The sequence below is a fragment of the Salvelinus fontinalis genome, chromosome 8, assembly GCF_029448725.1.
Source record: "Salvelinus fontinalis isolate EN_2023a chromosome 8, ASM2944872v1, whole genome shotgun sequence".
NCBI lineage: Eukaryota > Metazoa > Chordata > Actinopteri > Salmoniformes > Salmonidae > Salvelinus > Salvelinus fontinalis.
The window spans coordinates 24,069,235-24,087,041 of record NC_074672.1 but is presented as its reverse complement, the minus strand read 5'-3'; the positions used below and the strand labels follow the sequence as shown (position 1 = coordinate 24,087,041).

Genomic DNA, 17,807 nt, shown 5'->3' with positions numbered 1-17,807 from the left:
CACACTTCCCAACAGATCAGAGAGTACAGGCACATCCCTCCCCAAAATCATCTCAAAGGTAGCTTCTCCATTACCCCAACTTTGAGGAGGAATTTCTGACCCTGAATCTCAACTGTGAGCTCAGCTGTGGGCTGCTGTGACTGGTCCCCATGGACACATTGGATCAGTGTCTGGTGACCGTAATCAATGTCATTAACAGGTACATTACCTTTTTGATTAACGACAGGGAACTGCCGGTGTCAATCATTGCAGTAAGACTTTTACCATTCACTTTTACAGGTACCCAGCCTGACCCTTCCCCACTCTGTCTATTCTGAACACCATCCCCCTCTCTTGGTACATAACAGTAACCTGAGAGCTTGGATTTACGTAGCGGACACATTGAAGCTTTGTGCCCCTGCTGCCGGCAGGAAAAACAGGTCAGACCCCTCCAATCAGAGCGAACTGCATGATCCCATACCTCCCTCCTTCCAGACACATAACCCCCAGAGTTACCTCCACCATCTCTGGCGTCTCTGATGTCCCTTGTGTCTCTGAGACTCCTTGGAGCAGGTGATGCAGGTCGTGGTGGGCCCCCTTTACGTGCATTAAGGTACTGCAGTGCAAGCTTGGCCGCCATAAGCCCATCCTTGGGCTCGTGCTCTCGGACCCAGGTTCGAATGTCGTGTGGTAGAACTTGTAGAAGTTGCTCGAGGATGATGACCTCACCGATTTTGTCCTGTGTCTTCTCCTCCGGTCGAACCCATCGTCGTTAAAGACCCTTGAAGCGGTGGTACGTCTCTGTCGGCGACTCACCCGATGGTGTCGATGACGCTCTGAAGCGTTGACGGTAGGTCTCCGGGGAGATGTTGAACTTCACCAGCAGCGCTTCCTTCAAGACCTTGTAGACGTTGGACAGCCCCTCATCCATTGCTGTGTAAGCCTCTAAGGCCTTGCCCGTAAGCAATGGGACAAGCCTGCAGGCCCACTCTACCTCGGGCCACTGCCACGTCTTGGCCATGCACTCAAACCTCAGCAGGTAGTTTTCAATGTCCTCCCCCTGCTGGTATGAGGGCATCTTTGGCTCCTTCCTCAGGAATGCTGGAAGATGGACGTTAACACTGCTGGACTGGTTTCCTGGTGCTGGCCTCATTACTGCTTGGGGAGCCTGCTGTGGAGTTGAAGTCCCTGCTGTGTCAAGCCTTTGTCGTCCTGGTGTTGGCAGACCCAATCTTGAGCTCTCACTGACGAGTTTCGCTTGGTAAGGAGCTGTGAGGATAGATTGGCGTAGACCTCGGAACTCCTGCTTGAGGTCTTTGTCCCTCCTCTCAAGGCAGGTGAAAAGTTGCTGGATAAGAGCTACCATGGTTGGGCGTGGTTCTGGTCCCCCAACTGCTCCTTCAGTCAGCTGGTCTTTTATGGCTGTATGTGCTGGTTCAACCGGTAGCTCAAACGGTTCTGGTTGTGTTTGGCCCCTTGGTCGGGCTCCAAGTTTCTCATACTTGACCTCTTCTTCACCAGACGATTCCATGGTATTCTACCCCGTTTCAACTTCAGGTACCTTTTCTGACAGTTGATGCTGCTGCTGAGAACGCAATCCTTTATGCATTCCTTTACCTCTCTTGTTGGAATTCACTGCTTTGCGGTGCGCCATCCCACCACTGCCACCATATGTCACGTAGAGTAGGCCAGAAGGCTAAACTGGAAAACCTAACCTCTATCAAAATAAAAAGATGGCGGAGCCGCAAAAGTTCTTCTGTGCAAGGGTGTTTATTTACATAGTGATTCCGGAACAAAAACAACAGTACTGCCATCAAACATATACCTTATGGGCCAGCTAAAAACAATGCTACCCCATCCACAGCTCAATCCACAAATGCCTCTCTATGAACTGAAAGAGAGGCTCCTTTTGTAGGGATAGCCCCTCCCCTCAGAACAATTAACACCAATTAATTAAGCGATTACCTATACAAACCTACATTTTCCCTTTAACTAAATGTATCAGTATAACTTTAGACCGTCCCCTCGCCCCGACGTGAACCAGGGACCCTCTGCACACATCAACAACAGATACCCACGAAGCGTCGTTACCCATCGCTCCACAAAATCCCGCGGCCCTTGCAGAGCAAGGGGAACCCCTACTTCAAGTCTCAGAGCCAGTGACGTCACCGACTGAAAGATTGCTAGCGCGCACCACCGCTACCTAGCTAGCTATTTCACATCGGTTACATAAACATACTAAAGTATATACATTGCAACATGTTTTTTATGAAACAATATCACAATATAACATTTACAAAATTACATCACTACTGACAGTGTCTTTCAATATGCCCATTTACATTAATGAGCCATTTGGGACAGGCACTACAAAGTCAGTCCAATTCCCTTAGCTCGGGTCCTTTTCCAGCATACCCGGAAGCTACAGAGATGGAGAGAGAGAAGAACAGAACAAACAAACAAACGCTCATCCACAACATCGATAAGTATAATAAATATTGCTTATATTAAATATGAACAATGACATAAGTGTGAAATGTACTAAGACAGAGAAGTTAACTTGTGTGTCGACCCACATTGTTAACTTATCTGAGGAGTGAGGAGGAGTGATGAATGTGTGCGTGCATTAAAGTACCAAATGCGGCCCGCGGCCAGTGACGGACTTCTACGTCACATTACCTTCCTCCTCTCTCTCTATATACACTGCTCAAAAAAATAAAGGGAACACTTAAACAACACAATGTAACTCCAAGTCAATCACACTTCTGTGAAATCAAACTGTCCACTTAGGAAGCAACACTGATTGACAATAAATTTCACATGCTGTTGTGCAAATGGAATAGACAAAAGGTGGAAATTATAGGCAATTAGCAAGACACCCCCCAAAACAGCAGTGATTCTGCAGGTGGTGACCACAGACCACTTCTCAGTTCCTATGCTTCCTGGCTGATGTTTTGGTCACTTTTGAATGCTGGCGGTGCTCTCACTCTAGTGGTAGCATGAGACGGAGTCTACAACCCACACAAGTGGCTCAGGTAGTGCAGTTCATCCAGGATGGCACATCATTGCGAACTGTGGCAAAAAGGTTTGCTGTGTCTGTCAGCGTAGTGTCCAGAGCATGCAGGCGCTACCAGGAGACAGGCCAGTACATCAGGAGACGTGGAGGAGGCCGTAGGAGGGCAACAACCCAGCAGCAGGACCGCTACCTCCGCCTTTGTGCAAGGAGGTGCACTGCCAGCGCCCTGCAAAATGACCTCCAGCAGGCCACAAATGTGCATGTGTCTGCTCAAACGGTCAGAAACAGACTCCATGAGGGTGGTATGAGGGCCTGACGTCCACAGGTGGGGGTTGTGCTTGCAGCCCAACACCGTGCAGGACGTTTGGCATTTGCCAGAGAACACCAAGATTGGCAAATTCGCCACTGGCGCCCTGTGCTCTTCACAGATGAAAGCAGGTTCACACTGAGCACATGAGGACATGTGACAGACGTGACAGAGTCTGGAGACGTCGTGGAGAACGTTCTGCTGCCTGCAATATCCTCCAGCATGACCGGTTTGACGATGGGTCAGTCATGGTGTGGGGTGGCATTTCTTTGTGGGGCCGCACAGCCCTCCATGTGCTCGCCAGAGGTAGCCTGACTGCCATTAGGTACCGAGATGAGATCCTCAGACCCCTTGTGAGACCATATGCTGACACATGCACATTTGTGGCCTGCTGGAGGTCATTTTGCAGGGCTCTGGCAGTGCACCTCCTTGCACTAAGGCGGAGGTACCGGTCCTGCTGCTGGGTTGTTGCCCTCCTACGGCCTCCTCCACGTCTCCTGATGTACTGGCCTGTCTCCTGGTAGCGCCTGCATGCTCTGGACACTACGCTGACAGACACAGCAAACCTTTTTGCCACAGTTCGCATTGATGTGCCATCCTGGATGAACTGCACTACCTGAGCCACTTGTGTGGGTTGTAGACTCCATCTCATGCTACCACTAGAGTGAGAGCACCGCCAGCATTCAAAAGTGACCAAAACATCAGCCAGGAAGCATAGGAACTGAGAAGTGGTCTGTGGTCACCACCTGCAGAATCACTCCTGTTTTGGGGGGTGTCTTGCTAATTGCCTATAATTTCCACCTTTTGTCTATTCCATTTGCACAACAGCTTGTGAAATGTATTGTCAATCAGTGTTGCTTCCTAAGTGGACAGTTTGATTTCACAGAAGTGTGATTGACTTGGAGTTACATTGTGTTGTTTAAGTGTTCCCTGTATTTTTTTGAGCAGTGTATATTTGGCCCTCCATGTATACTGATGTACAAACCTACTGCAAAACATGCCCCACGTGCCAGAAAACCAGTGCTGTCCGTAGGTCTGACCGGACAACTCTATGTTCACTGGCAGTTATCTCTACCCCATTCAAGAGAATTGCAATGGACATTGTTGGACCCTTGGAGAAGAGTAGCGCAGGTTACAAGTATATATAGGTGATCTGTGACTATGCCACCCGGTTCCCAGAAGCCTTCCCACTCCGTTCAATAACCACTCCAAAAATAATCAGTGCTCTTGTTCAGCTCTTCTCTCGTGTAGGAATCCCAGATAAAATCCTGACTGACCAAGGGACAAACTTCACCTCGCGACTGATGGTTCAACTCCACCAACAGCTGGGCATTAAAGGCTTGAGGACCACTCCCTACCATCCCCAAACGGATGGGCTCGTAGAGAGATTCAATCAAACACTCAAGAACATACTGAGGAAGTTTGTGACTGACACTGGTAAAGACTGGGATAAGTGGTTACCTTTTCTGCTTTTTGCTTACAGGGAGGTGCCTCAGGCATCGACAGGTTTCTCGCCATTCGAACTCCTCTATGGATGGCCAGTGCAAGGACCACTGGACCTGCTGAAGAAGTGCTGGGAAGGTTCCCCAGTAGCTACCTCAGGACAGGGGATTGTCCAGTTTGTCCTCCAGATGCGAGAGAGGTTGGAGCAGTACCGAGAGGAAGCTAGGGCAAACCTTCAGCAAGCCCAGAAGGCCCAGAAGAGAGGGTATGACCAGCACACTCGGCACAGAGAGTTTAAGCCAGGACAGAAAGTCCTGCTCCTCCTTCCCTCGTCTACCAGCAAGCTCCTTGCGCAATGGCAAGGGCCGTACCTAATCAGGAGGAAGATGGGCCCGGTGACCTATGAGGTGCTGCACCCGGACAAGGGTAAGAAGAAGCAAACCTATCATGTGAACCTCCTCAAGGCCTGGGAGGAGAAAGAGGAACTCTCCAAGGGAAAGTCCTTTCTGGTCCGCAGAGTAGAAGAAGAGGACGAGTCAGATGTGGTCACAGAGGCATGGAAAGAACGAGCAGAAGTCAGACTGGCTCACCTGGAAGAAGACAAGCAAAATGAGCTGAAGCAGCTGTTTGGCAAGTATCCAGTCCTCTTCAGTTAGAGACCAGGAAGAACCAAAGTCCTAGAACACGTCATTCGTTTGAAGCCTGGCCAGAACCCTGTCCGCCAGCATCCTTACCGTGTGCCTGAGAGGCTGGTAGTAGCCCTCAAGGAAGAGGTCCACACGATGATAGAAATGGATGTTGTCGAGCCATCTTCAAGTGAATGGTGCAGCCCTATTGTCATTGTCCCAAAGAAGGATGGCTCTTTGCGCGACTGCATGGACTTCCGAAAGGTGAATGCCATCTCCCAGTTTGATGCCTACCCCATGCCCCGCATTGACGACTTACTGGAGAGAATAGGTAGAGCTCATTACATCACCACATTGGATCTCTGCAAAGGGTACTGGCAGGTGCCCCTGGATGAACAATCCAAGGCCTACACTGCGTTCCGGACGCCGATGGGCCTGTTCCAGTTCAAGGTCATGCCGTTTGGCCTTCATGGGGACTTTCCAGAGGCTGATGGACAAGGTCCTCCAGGACTGTGACGATTACTGTGCTGCTTACTTGGACGACGTGGTGATATACAGCCACTCCTGGGAGGAGCACATACAGCATCTTAGCAGAGTCCTGGGGAAGATCCATGATGCAGGCCTCACGCTTAATCTCCTGAAGTGTGAATGGGCGAAACAGGAGACAAAGTACCTGGGTTACCAGCTGGGTAAGGGTAAAGTTCGGCCTCAGGTGGACAAAGTGGAGTCCATCAGGAACAGCCCTCAATCCAGAACCAAGACACAGGTAAAGTCCTCCCTAGGTTGGCAGGGTGGTACCAGAGATTCATTCCCCAGTTTTCGACCATCGCTGTCCCTCTGACCAACCTTACTTCAAAGGTGGCCAGCAACCCTGTGAAGTGAACTGAGGAGTGTGAGGAAACCTTCATGATGCTGAAAAAATGGCTGTGCTCATTCCCTGTTCTCCAGACCCCTGATTTTCAGAAGAGGTTTCTCGTGCAGGTGGACGCTTCGGCTGTGGGAATTGGAGCTGTACTGGCCCAAGCGGAGCCAGGAGAAGAGCTTCCTGTGCTGTACCTGAGTCGGAAGCTGTTGTCCAGGGAAACCAGGTATTCTACAATCGAGAAGTAGTGCCTGGCTATAAAGTGGGCCCTAGATAGCCTCTGTTACTACCTTCTTGGGAGGGAATTTGACCTGCACACGGACCACAGAGCACTGACCTGGATCCAGACCATGAAGGACCGGAATTCTCGTGTGACCAGGTGGTATCTAGCGCTCCAGCCCTTTAGGTTCTGTGTCCGTCACAAGGCAGGAAAAGAAACATCACGGCGGACTACCTATCAAGGCCCCCGAACCTGGTCACTTCAGGAGAGGAGGAAGGTAATGTGACTTAGAAGTCCGTCACTGGCCGCGGGCCGCATTTGGTACTTTAATGCACGCAAACATTCATCACTCCTCCCTGCTCCGTTATCAGATAAGTTAACAATGTGGGTCGACACACAAGTTAACTTCTCTGTCTTAGTACATACATTTCACACTTATGTCAGTGTTCATATTTAATATAAGCAATATTTATTTTACTTATCGATGTTGTGGATGAGCGTTTGTTTGTTTGTTTGTTACGTTCTTCTCTCTCTCCATCTCTGTAGCTTCCGGGTATGCTGGATAAGGACCCGAGCTAAGGGAATTGGGCTGACTTTGTAGTGCCTGTCCCAAATGGCTCATTAATGTAAATGGGCATATTGAAAGACACTGTCAGTAGTGATGTAATTTTGTAAATGTTATATTGTGATATTGTTTCATAAAAAACATGTTGCAATGTATATACTTTAGCATGTTTAGTTAAAGGGAAAATGTAGGTTTGTATAGGTAATCGCTTAATTAATTGGTGTTAATTGTTCTGAGGGGAGGGGCTAGCCCTACAAAAGGAGCCTCTCTTTCAGTTCATAGAGAGGCATTTGTGGATTGAGCTGTGGATGGGGTAGCATTGTTTTTAGCTGGCCCATAAGGTATATGTTTGATGGCAGTACTGTTGTTTTTGTTCCGGAATCACTATGTAAATAAACACCCTTGCACAGAATAACTTTTGCGGCTCCGCCATCTTTTTATTTTGATAGAGGTTAGGTTTTCCAGTTTAGCCTTCTGGCCTACTCTACGTGACATATACACACAGTACTAGTCATGTTTGGACACACCTACTCATTCAAGGGTTTTTCTTTATCTTACTATTTTCTACGCTGTAGAATAATAGTGAAGACATCAAAACTATGAAATAATACATATGGAATCATGAAGTAACCAAAAAAGTGTTAACCTGTTGGGGATGGGGGCGCTGTTTAGACTATTTATGCTAATGTGGCTAATTTTTTAAACGGCTTCCCACAAAATCCTTGATCGTACAATATGCATATTATTATTATTATTGGATAGAAAACAGTCTATAGTTTCTATAGGAGTTGAAATTTTGTCTCTAAGTGGAACAGAGCCCATTCTACAGCAATTTCCCTGACATGGAGTCAGATTTGAGAAATGTTGGCCACTCTTCTGAAGTCATTTAAAAGGGCACTGTCGTTGCTATGACTATACGGACACTTCTTACGTCTTCCCCTGGATGCCTTTACGTGATGACGATTCCAACGGTGTCGATTGCGCGTTCACAGGCCCTACAAATCAAAAAACCCTGAAGCTAGTCATTCTTTGGGAGCTGCGTCATGAGCCTAGAGGACCCCGGCGCGCACCTGTTCCAAGCGTTAGTTTAGCCTGTTATATTTCTCCGGTCATCTTTTCACTCGTTATAGGAGTTAAAAACATCATAAGGTAGTTAATTTAAAGCGTTTTATAGCAATTTATATCCGTTTAGTGCGATTTTGGGACATTTATTTTTGCAACGATGTGAAAAGTTGGGCACGCTTTTCAGTTCATCCCGAACGCAGTTGACATTTCCACATGGCAAGAGGACAGCTTTCCACCAAAAGACGATTTCTCCCAAGAAAGGATCCTTTGCCCAAGATACTGATGGAAGAACAGCTCAAGGTAGGACATTTTTATTATGATAAATCGTGTTTCTGTCGAAACATTTTAGTGGCTTAGAACGCCATGTTTTATGACGTAGCTTCGCTAGGCGCAAACTGTATTGAAAAGTAAGGATAAATTAAAAAATGTAATAACGCAATTGTATTAAGAATTAAATTGTCTATCAATCCCTGTCCACCCTATATTTTTTAGTCACGTTTATGAGTATTTATGTATAAGAGTAGATCACTGTCTAAGTGGCGCAAGGACATTTTCTTTACCAGCTTGTCTACATTTCACATTGTCTAACCATGATTTTGGTGGCTAAATATAAACATTTGCGATCAAACTCTATATGGAATGTGTAATATGATGTTACAGGAGTGTCATCGGAAGAATTCTGAGAAGGTTAGTGAAAAAATTAATATCTTTTGGCGATGTTGACTTTTATCGCTCACTTTGGCTAGAGTCAATGCTGGGCTGCTAATTGCTATGTGCTAAGCTAATATAACGATTTATTGTGTTTTCGCTGTAAGACACTTAGAAAATCTGAAATATTGTCTGTATTCACAGGATCTGTGTCTTTCGATTCGTGTATGCTGTGTATTTTTACGAAATGTTTGATGATTAGTAGTTAGGTAAACACGTTGCTCATTGTAATTATTCTAGTCCATTTGTGATGGTGGGTGCAATTGTAAACTATGCCATCTACCTGAAATATGCACTTTTTTCTAACAAAACCTATCCCATACCATAAATATGTTATCAGACTGTCATCTAATAAGTATTTTTGTAGGGTTAGGGGCTATAAATATCTTAGTTTAGCCGAATTGGTGATGGCTACTGGTGTTGGTGGACAAATAAAAGATGGTGGAATATGCTAATGTGTTTTTAGGTAATAGATGTACATCTTTACATATTGTGTCTTCCCTGTAAAACATTTTAAAAATCGGAAATGTTGACTGGATTCACAAGATCTGTGTCTTTCATTAGCTGTATTGGACTTTAATGTGTGAAAGTTAAATATTTTAAAAATATATTTTTTTTGAATTTCGCGGCACTGGTTTTTCAGTGGGGGGGGGGGGGGGGGGGGGCCGCTAGCGCCACGCTGATCCTAGACAGGTTAAACAAATCAAAATATATATTTTGTATTTTAGATTCCTCAAAGTAGCCACCTTTGCCTTGATGACAGTTTTGCATACTCTTAGCATTCTCTCAACCAGCTGCATAAGGAATACTAGTTGAGTATCTGGAGCATCAGCATTTGTGGGTTCAATTACAAGCTCAAAATGGCCAGAAACAAAGGACTTTCTTCTGAAACTCATCAGTCTATTCTTGTTCTGAGAAATTAAGGCTATTCCATGAGAGAAATTTACAAGAAACTGATGATCTCGTAAAGCGCTGTGTACTACTCCCTTCACAGAACAGCGCTTTATCAAACTAGACACTCGAATGTACTTGTCCTCTTGCTCAGTTGTGCACCGGGGCCTCCCACTCTTTCTTTTCTGGTTAGAGCCAGTTTGCGCTGTTCTGAGAAGGGAGTAGTACACAGCGTTGTACGAGATCTTCATGTTCTTGGACATTTCTCGCATGGAATAGCCTTAATTTCTCAGTTCAAGAAAAGACTGACGAGTTTCAGAAGAAAGTTATTTGTTGCTGGCCATTTTGAGCCTGTAATTGAACCCACAAATGATGAGGCTCCAGATACTCAACTAGTCTAAAGAATGCCAGATTTATTGCTTCTTTAATCAGAACAACAGTTTTCAGCTGTGCTAACATAATTGCAAAAGGGTTTTCTAATGATCAAGTAGACTTTTAAAATGATAAACTTGGATTAGCTAACACAACGTGCCATTGGAACACAGGAGTGATGGTTGCTGATAACGGGCCTCTGTACGCCTATGTAGATATTCCATTTAAAAAATCTGCCGTTTCCTGCTACAACAGTCATTTACACTGCATTTCTGATAAATGTTATGTTATTTTAATGGTCAATACATTTCTTTCAATAACAAAGACATTTCTAAGGGACCCCAAACTTTTGAACGGTAGTGTATATAAGTTGATGAAATGCCATGTGCATCCACTGATATCAGGAGTAAACCCTCTATTTCACATCTTCCTCTCTGCTAATACCCACCGTTTCTCAGTATCTTCTTCAGTGTGCAGGTGGTAGGCCATTTCCTGTTTAAGGATGGGACAGTCATCTTGCTCTTCAAACAAGGAAATCTCATCGCGGACGCCCTCACCTTTGGTCTCAGATGCAAAGACTTCCTCTGCAAAGGCACGCATGTGCTCATCGGTCTCTGGTAGAAACATATACAAACTTGTTACCCACCCCGTTTTTTGTAAGGTAATAGCAAGTTACTAAGTGTGCACTTTTCTAATGTCATATGCCACATCACATTTTGTTTCCCAAAAGCTTTAAAGTGCACTACACAGGACATGATGCAATGAAATGGACAACATGGAGCGCTGACCTGAAACAAGCACTGAACATGAAACAAGCTATCAACAGCATAGATACAACAGGTGTGAATGATCAAGCAAGCTAGGATGGTCAAATCCATCATGATTTAAATTATTGAATGAAATGATCTTGTAAACAACAAGGTAGTACCACAGAGGGAAACATTAGACATACCTTACTGCAGTTGAAAACACTCCAGCAGTGCATGCTTTGTGTGTATAAGACCAAGCAGAACTTGGTCCAACTTCAACTCCCACAGCTCTGATCACTAGCTTGGACTGGTAACACAAGGTTCCATGCACACAGAGCTACAGTAATCCAGCACAAACAATAGGGCCCGACGACTCACATAAACACTCAAAAGCTTGCTCTACTGATACATCAACATCTACAGTACAAACAAAACAGCCTTCTAGAGCCAAACAAGACAAAAGAGGCTGTGATACTACACAACTGCAGAAACTCTTGGCCTATCTTGTTCATGGGGCCAGAGTATCTCTGGACTCAACTAGGCCCAGAAACCTCATGCGCCATCAGACTGATACATTTATTGACTTATTCATTTGTCTAGCATCCACTGCAAACTCTATTCTATGACAAATAAGTGAGTGAATGAATGTTGGCAGTCACACATTTCAGTGGTGGGACATACACGCAGGGTCAGGCTACTCTAGGATTGCTGTCTTCTTCTCACCCTTCAAACTTACTTTGACCTGATATTGCATTCCGCAGCAGGAGAGGAGAGGATAAACCAAAAGGGAACCAATTAAACAAAATAAAAGTCAGGTTACAGATTAAAATGAGACACCCTTCCCTGGTCTGTTTTATTTGATCAAACGACGGAAAACCCTTTTCCCATTTAGAGATGGAACATGTAACCATCCAAGGATTCAGCATGAGATAATGAACATAATGATAGTCAATTAAGTTAACTCATGAATGTGTTGATGAAATACTAACAATGAATCACAACATGACTGAAAAGACACAACAAAATCAACTAGGTTAAAGGTTAATTAACAAGCATGAAATTACTTAGAGAAGTAAGGCAACCGGTCATTGTTTTTGGTAGAATATGAATCATGATATTTAGGGAACATGTTACGTTTAATTTAAGATTATTGCAAAACAGTATGTCATGGTTCTAAAATAGTAGTCAGTCAGACACTGGTTCATTTCTTATGTTAGATGGTTCCTCCCCCTGAAAGTAGCCTATGGGCCAAGATTAACTGTAATCTATGGTTTGTTTGTTTTTTTACCATCTATTAAAAACTTAAATTAACTTTAGCCAATGCTAGCTAAAATCAAAATGATAGGGGCATGCGTTCAATTTTCTAAAATCCATGGCCAAATTATTTCAAATCAACTTGGTTTGAACGTGGTGATTTGGCCTTTTCTTCTTCTTATTATTATTTTTTTTTTACATTGCACGAATGTACGCCTATTACTTCCATGGAGTTTTAGCTAGCGTTGGCTAAAGTTAGCTAAAGTTTGTAGTGGCTGTTTAAAGAAAACCGAACCATGGATTACAGTATCTCCTAGCCCATAGACTACTTTCAGGGTGAGGACCCATCCAAAGTTGAGTTGTAAAATACTGAACTTCTCCTTTAAACCCAACTTTTAATATAGATTCTCTATTGAGCATGCATTTTAGTCCAGTAGTAGGCTTAATGGAATTATTAATGTTGTATCTCTAAGATCCATGCAAAGAGTAGAATCATCCATGAGATTCACAACATTCAGGGGATGGGGGAAAGAAAACATTTACTTATCCCTTCACAGCACAAACAAGTCTGGAGTACCAAGAGCATCTTGTTTGTTGAGTTTCCTGTCATGCATTCCCATGTACAGTGACTCACTGAGACAGGCCACCTTTGATTAAGTTATTCTCTATACCCCCCTATACTCAACTGGCGGACCGGGTCCGGACCCAGAACAGGGTCGATAAGTCCCGGTAAATAAAAACATTAAAATCATATAAACACACATTAGACACGGAAGAATGCATAGAATTGCAGAAAATGAGCTTTAAAACAGTAACATTTTCTCTCCTCCAACAAGAGGGGTGTGAAGAGTTTGGGGTTGCATAGGTTGCGAGGTGGGGGTCTGTTACTACGCCGATAAATGACATTATCCATCCAGACGTTTGCCACCTACGAAATGTAAATATTTGTATGAACATACCAAGATTCAACAACTGAGACATAAACTGATCAAGTTCCACAGACATGTAGCGAACAGAAATGAAGTAAAGGGGGGGGGGGGGGGTGGAAATCAATAGTAACAGTTAGTATCTGGTGTGGCCACCAGCTGCATTAACCTCTTGACGCTAGGGGTCAGATTTTACTTTTTTTTTTTTTTAAATAACGTTCCCAAGGTAAACGGACTATTTCTCAGGTCCAGATCGTAGAATATGCATATAATTTACAGATTAGGATAGAAAACACTCCAAAGTTTCCAAAACTGTCAAAATATTGTCTGTGAGTATAACAAAACTGATTCTGCAGGTGAAAACCTGAGAATATCTAACCCTGAAGTGATTTTTTAAAAATTAATCTGTGTTTCCTGGCCCGTCTTTCTTCCATTTATGGGGTATCAACCAGATTCCTTTTCCAATGGCTTCTTCGGGCTGTGACCAGGCTTTAGACATAGTTTCAGGCTTTTATTTTGAAAAATTAGCGAGATTTTTATCGAACAAAAATAACATTTGTTGTGTAACTGGAAGTCTCGTGAGTGCAAACATCCGAAGAGTATCAAAGGTAAGCGATTAATTTTATTGCTTTTCTGACTTTTGTGACCATGCTAATTTGGGGCTAGCTGTTGTAGCATTGATTGATACACTCACAAAAGCTTGGATTGCTTTCGCTGCAAAGCATATTTTCAAAATCTGACACGATAGGTGGATTAACACAATCTAAACTGTATTTTGGTATATTTCACTTGTGATTGCATGATTATAAATATTTTTAGTAATATTTTTGAATCTGATACATTTGGGAATATTCTTCTGCCTTTCAAGACCTGAACGAGGCTGTAGTTTTCTGAACATAACGCGCAACCCAAATGGCGTTTTTTTGTTATAAAAGTAATATTTATCGAACAAAAATAACATTTATTGTGTAACTGGGAGTCTCGTGAGTGCAAACATCCGAAGATTATCAAAGGTAAGCGATTAATTTAATTGCATTTCTGACTTTCGTGACCATGCTAATTTGGGGCTAGCTGTTGTAGCATTGATTGATACACTCACAAAAGCTTGGATTGCTTTCGTTTAACAAAATGTTTGGACAATAGCCTGAGAACAAAAAAGATCAGAAATGGGCTACTTGTCTAAATGCAGCTTAAAAGGCATCACACACATACAGTTGAGTCGGAAGTTTACAAACACTTAGGTTGGAATCATTAAAACTATTTTTTCAACCATTCCACACATTTCTTGTTAACAAACTATAGTTTTGCCAAGTCGGTTAGGACATCTACATTGTGCATGACACAAGTCATTTTTCCAACAATTGTTTACAGACAGATTATTTCAATTATCATTCAAGTATTCCGATGGGTCAGAAGTTTACATACACTAAGTTGACTGTGCCTTTAAATAGCTTAGAAAATTCCATAAAATGATGTCATGGCTTTAGAAGCTTCTGATAGGCTAATTGACATCATTTGAGTCAATTGGAGGTGTACCTGTGGATGTATTTCAAGGCCTACCTTCAAAACTAGTGCCTCTTTGTTGACATCATGGGAAAATCAAAAGAAATCAGCCAAGAATTGTTTTTGTAGATCTCCACAAGCCTGGTTCATCCTTAGGAACAATTTCCAAACGCCTGAAGGTACCACGTTCATCTGTACAAACAATAGTATGCAAGTATAAACACCATGGGACCACGCAGCCGTCATACCGCTCAGGAAGGAGATGCATTCTGTCTCCTAGAGATGAACGTACTTTGGTGCGAAAAGTGCAAATCAATCCCAGAACAACAGCAAAGGACCTTGTGAAGATGCTGGAGGAAACAGGTACAAATGTATCTATATCCACAATAAAACGAGTCCAATATTGACATAACCTGAAAGGCCGCTCAGCAAGGAAGAAGCCACTGCTCCAAAACTGCCTTTAAAAAAGCCAGACTACGGCTTGCAACTGCACATGGGGACAAAGATCGTACTTTTTGGAGAAATGTCCTCTGGTCCGATGAAACAAAAATAGAACTGTTTGGACAAAATGACCATCGTTATGTTTGGAGGAAAAAGGGGGAGGCTTGCAAGCCGAAGAACACCATCCCAAACAGGAAGCACGGGGGTGGCAGCATCATGTTGTGGGGGTACTTTGCTGCAGGAGGGACTGGTGCACTTCACAAAATAGATGGCATCATGAGAAGGGAAAATGATGTCGATATATTGAAGCAACATCTCAAGACATCAGTCAGGAAGTTAAAGCTTGGTCGCAAATGGGTCTTCCAAATGGACAATGACCCCAAGAATACTTACAAAGTTGTGGCAAAATGGCTTAAAGACTACAAAGTCATGGTATTGGAGTGGCCATCACAAAGCCCTGATCTCAATCCTATAGAAAATGTGTGGACAGAACTGAAAAGGCGTGTGTAAGCAAAGAGGCCAACAAACCTGTCTCAGTTACACCAGCTCTGTCAGGAGGAATGTGCCAAAATTCCCCCAACTTATTGTGGGAAGCTTGTGGAAGGCAACCCGAAACGTTTGACCCAAATCATTCTCTCTACTATTATTCTGACATTTCACATTCTTAAAATAACGTGGTCATCCTAATTTTTACGAGGATTAAATATCAGGAATTGCGAAAAACTGAGTTTAAATGTATTTGGTTAAGGTGTATGTAAACTTACAACTTCAACTGTAGTGGTCCACTTGCATATTGGTCCACATGCATGTTCAATGTAACATATTCATATTCTGTCTCAGACAGATATACTGGAACTGGGAAGACTCCCCACCACTCTGAAGAATTTTGTAATGTTGGACTGCTGTCCATAGGTAGAGGTTCAAATTATGCCTTAACGACTTCGTATTTGATTTGATTTGATTTCAATCTCTTTTAGTCCCCATTTGGACTAATCTTCCAAGAGTCCTTAAACATTAAAATACAATTTATAATACGAACACATTTTCACATAATGACCCGTAAATACTCAATCTAAAAAATATTGATTCTTCATCTACTATAGTCCCACAACATTTCTATGTATTATATTTAAATCGTTTTAAAATAATGTTTAAATGTATATATTGAAAGGTTTCTGGTTTGCTCAGTTAATTTATTCCATTTCTTTATTGCTCTAAATCGAAATGTTATTTTGACTATTTCTCTTTTCTGTCTGGATAACGCATAGATGGTGGACAATCTATTCCTAGTATTTACGGAATGTCTGTCTCTTACCAACGGAATACCGTTGTGAATAGAACTTGGCTGTTTTAAATTATGTATATTATGAAATAAAATAATCATGTTTTTTTCAATTATCTTGTCGATTGATGACCAACCAAGAACACTGTGCATGACTGCAACAACGTATTAAAGCTGTCAAGCCAATTCTCTGCCCACCAATTATAATGTCAGAGTGGTAATGACAGACAAACAAGTGCCTCAATGGGAATTTATCACCTGAACAGTTGGCTGGTCTGTGCTCATGCCACAAGACCTGGTGTGACTGGATTAGTCAATCAACATATCAAAGCTTTCTGATATTGAGTCAAATTGAGATTAGGAACTTTATCCTGTATAAATCTTTACAATTAACATTTCTGAATGGATTGTCTGAAAGAAAAATTCTTCTGACAAAACATGAGGGGACAAATCAGCAGAGGTAAGTGACCAACAAATTTGAGTTACCAACACATATTTAGAGTTTGACGTTCACAATAAAATATGGGTAGTCCATTAAAGGTCAACTGCCCTTTACTGGTCTATGTGGCATCGATAGGAGTCAAACATTTATACTAGTGTCAAAATTTACTACAAAGTGTAAATAGGATAATTTTGGTCATAAAGTCAGTCTCGTCCAAAACGGAGTATGGTTAGTGACTGCTTCATGACTTACTTGAGGATTTGGTTTGGATTACAATTATGTCAACAATTAATTCCCCCTTTTGCCTATTAACATGTGTGGTGGTTTTCTGTTAAAAGACAGCGCAGGTTCGCTTTGCATGGCCCGGTGGCCCGGGTGGGCAGAGACCTATCCTTAGGATGACCAATGGAATGGTCAAAAATAAGCAAACCCAGCCCACCCAGGTCACACAAAACGAACTTGCTAGCATTTCTTAATGATCATTGTTGAAACACTAGGTTAAATCAGGAAGTGCAGTCACCCTTTAATAAACAAGCAATTAAATAAATATAAACCTGGGAAGATTAAGATTAGAGAGAGAAATCATTGTACTTGAATAAAGTCTATTTACCAAAGAACTACGTTTTCATATATAAAATACTGCACTCTGGAAATCTGTGTTCTACTGGCAACAATGCTGCATGACAGGACTACCAACAATCTCAGGCCTGGGCATGGCTTGAAAGTGGGGCAGCAGTCTGCCAATACAATGGCAGTGGCACCCACCAAACGACTCACCTGGCATATTGACTTTAGGCATGGTTCAATTCCACAAACTCGATCCCTGAGGACTGGCAAAGCTGGTCAGCTACTGGACTGGTGTAGCGGGAAGTGTGGAGCCCTCTTCCTCTCCAATGCAATATGAAACTGTGCTTGCGCTGTGTAACCAGAGCTTGCTGTGCCCACACTGGATACATGACAGAGGATTCCGCGTCACCACTCTATTTTAAGTTTTAACATGCCAAGTCTCACTGACAAGTACACATAGCGGGAGAGAGGGTGAAGGTCTGGTGTTACAAGTTCAAAAGCACACACAAATTTTTTTCTGGACAAGTTCAAGAGCATAGACATTTTTTTTTCCAGAAGGGTGGTCATGAACAGAGTGGGAAAACGACTG

At 43.1% G+C, this 17,807-nt stretch overlaps 1 protein-coding gene across 1 annotated transcript in view; it reads right to left on the bottom strand.

Annotated features, from left to right (window-relative positions):
- The window catches only part of LOC129860908 (AMP deaminase 1-like), a 44,317-nt gene extending 26,799 nt beyond the window's left edge, over window positions 1-17,518 (bottom strand). Inside the window, exons 1-2 of the mRNA XM_055931812.1 lie at window positions 17,429-17,518; window positions 10,503-10,668 (exon numbers count right to left, since the gene is read on the bottom strand). Coding sequence (XP_055787787.1) covers window positions 10,503-10,668; window positions 17,429-17,450 — 188 coding nt within the window. The 5' untranslated portion in view covers window positions 17,451-17,518. The remainder of the gene's footprint in view (window positions 1-10,502; window positions 10,669-17,428) is intronic.
- Between the last annotated feature and the right edge of the window lie 289 nt (window positions 17,519-17,807).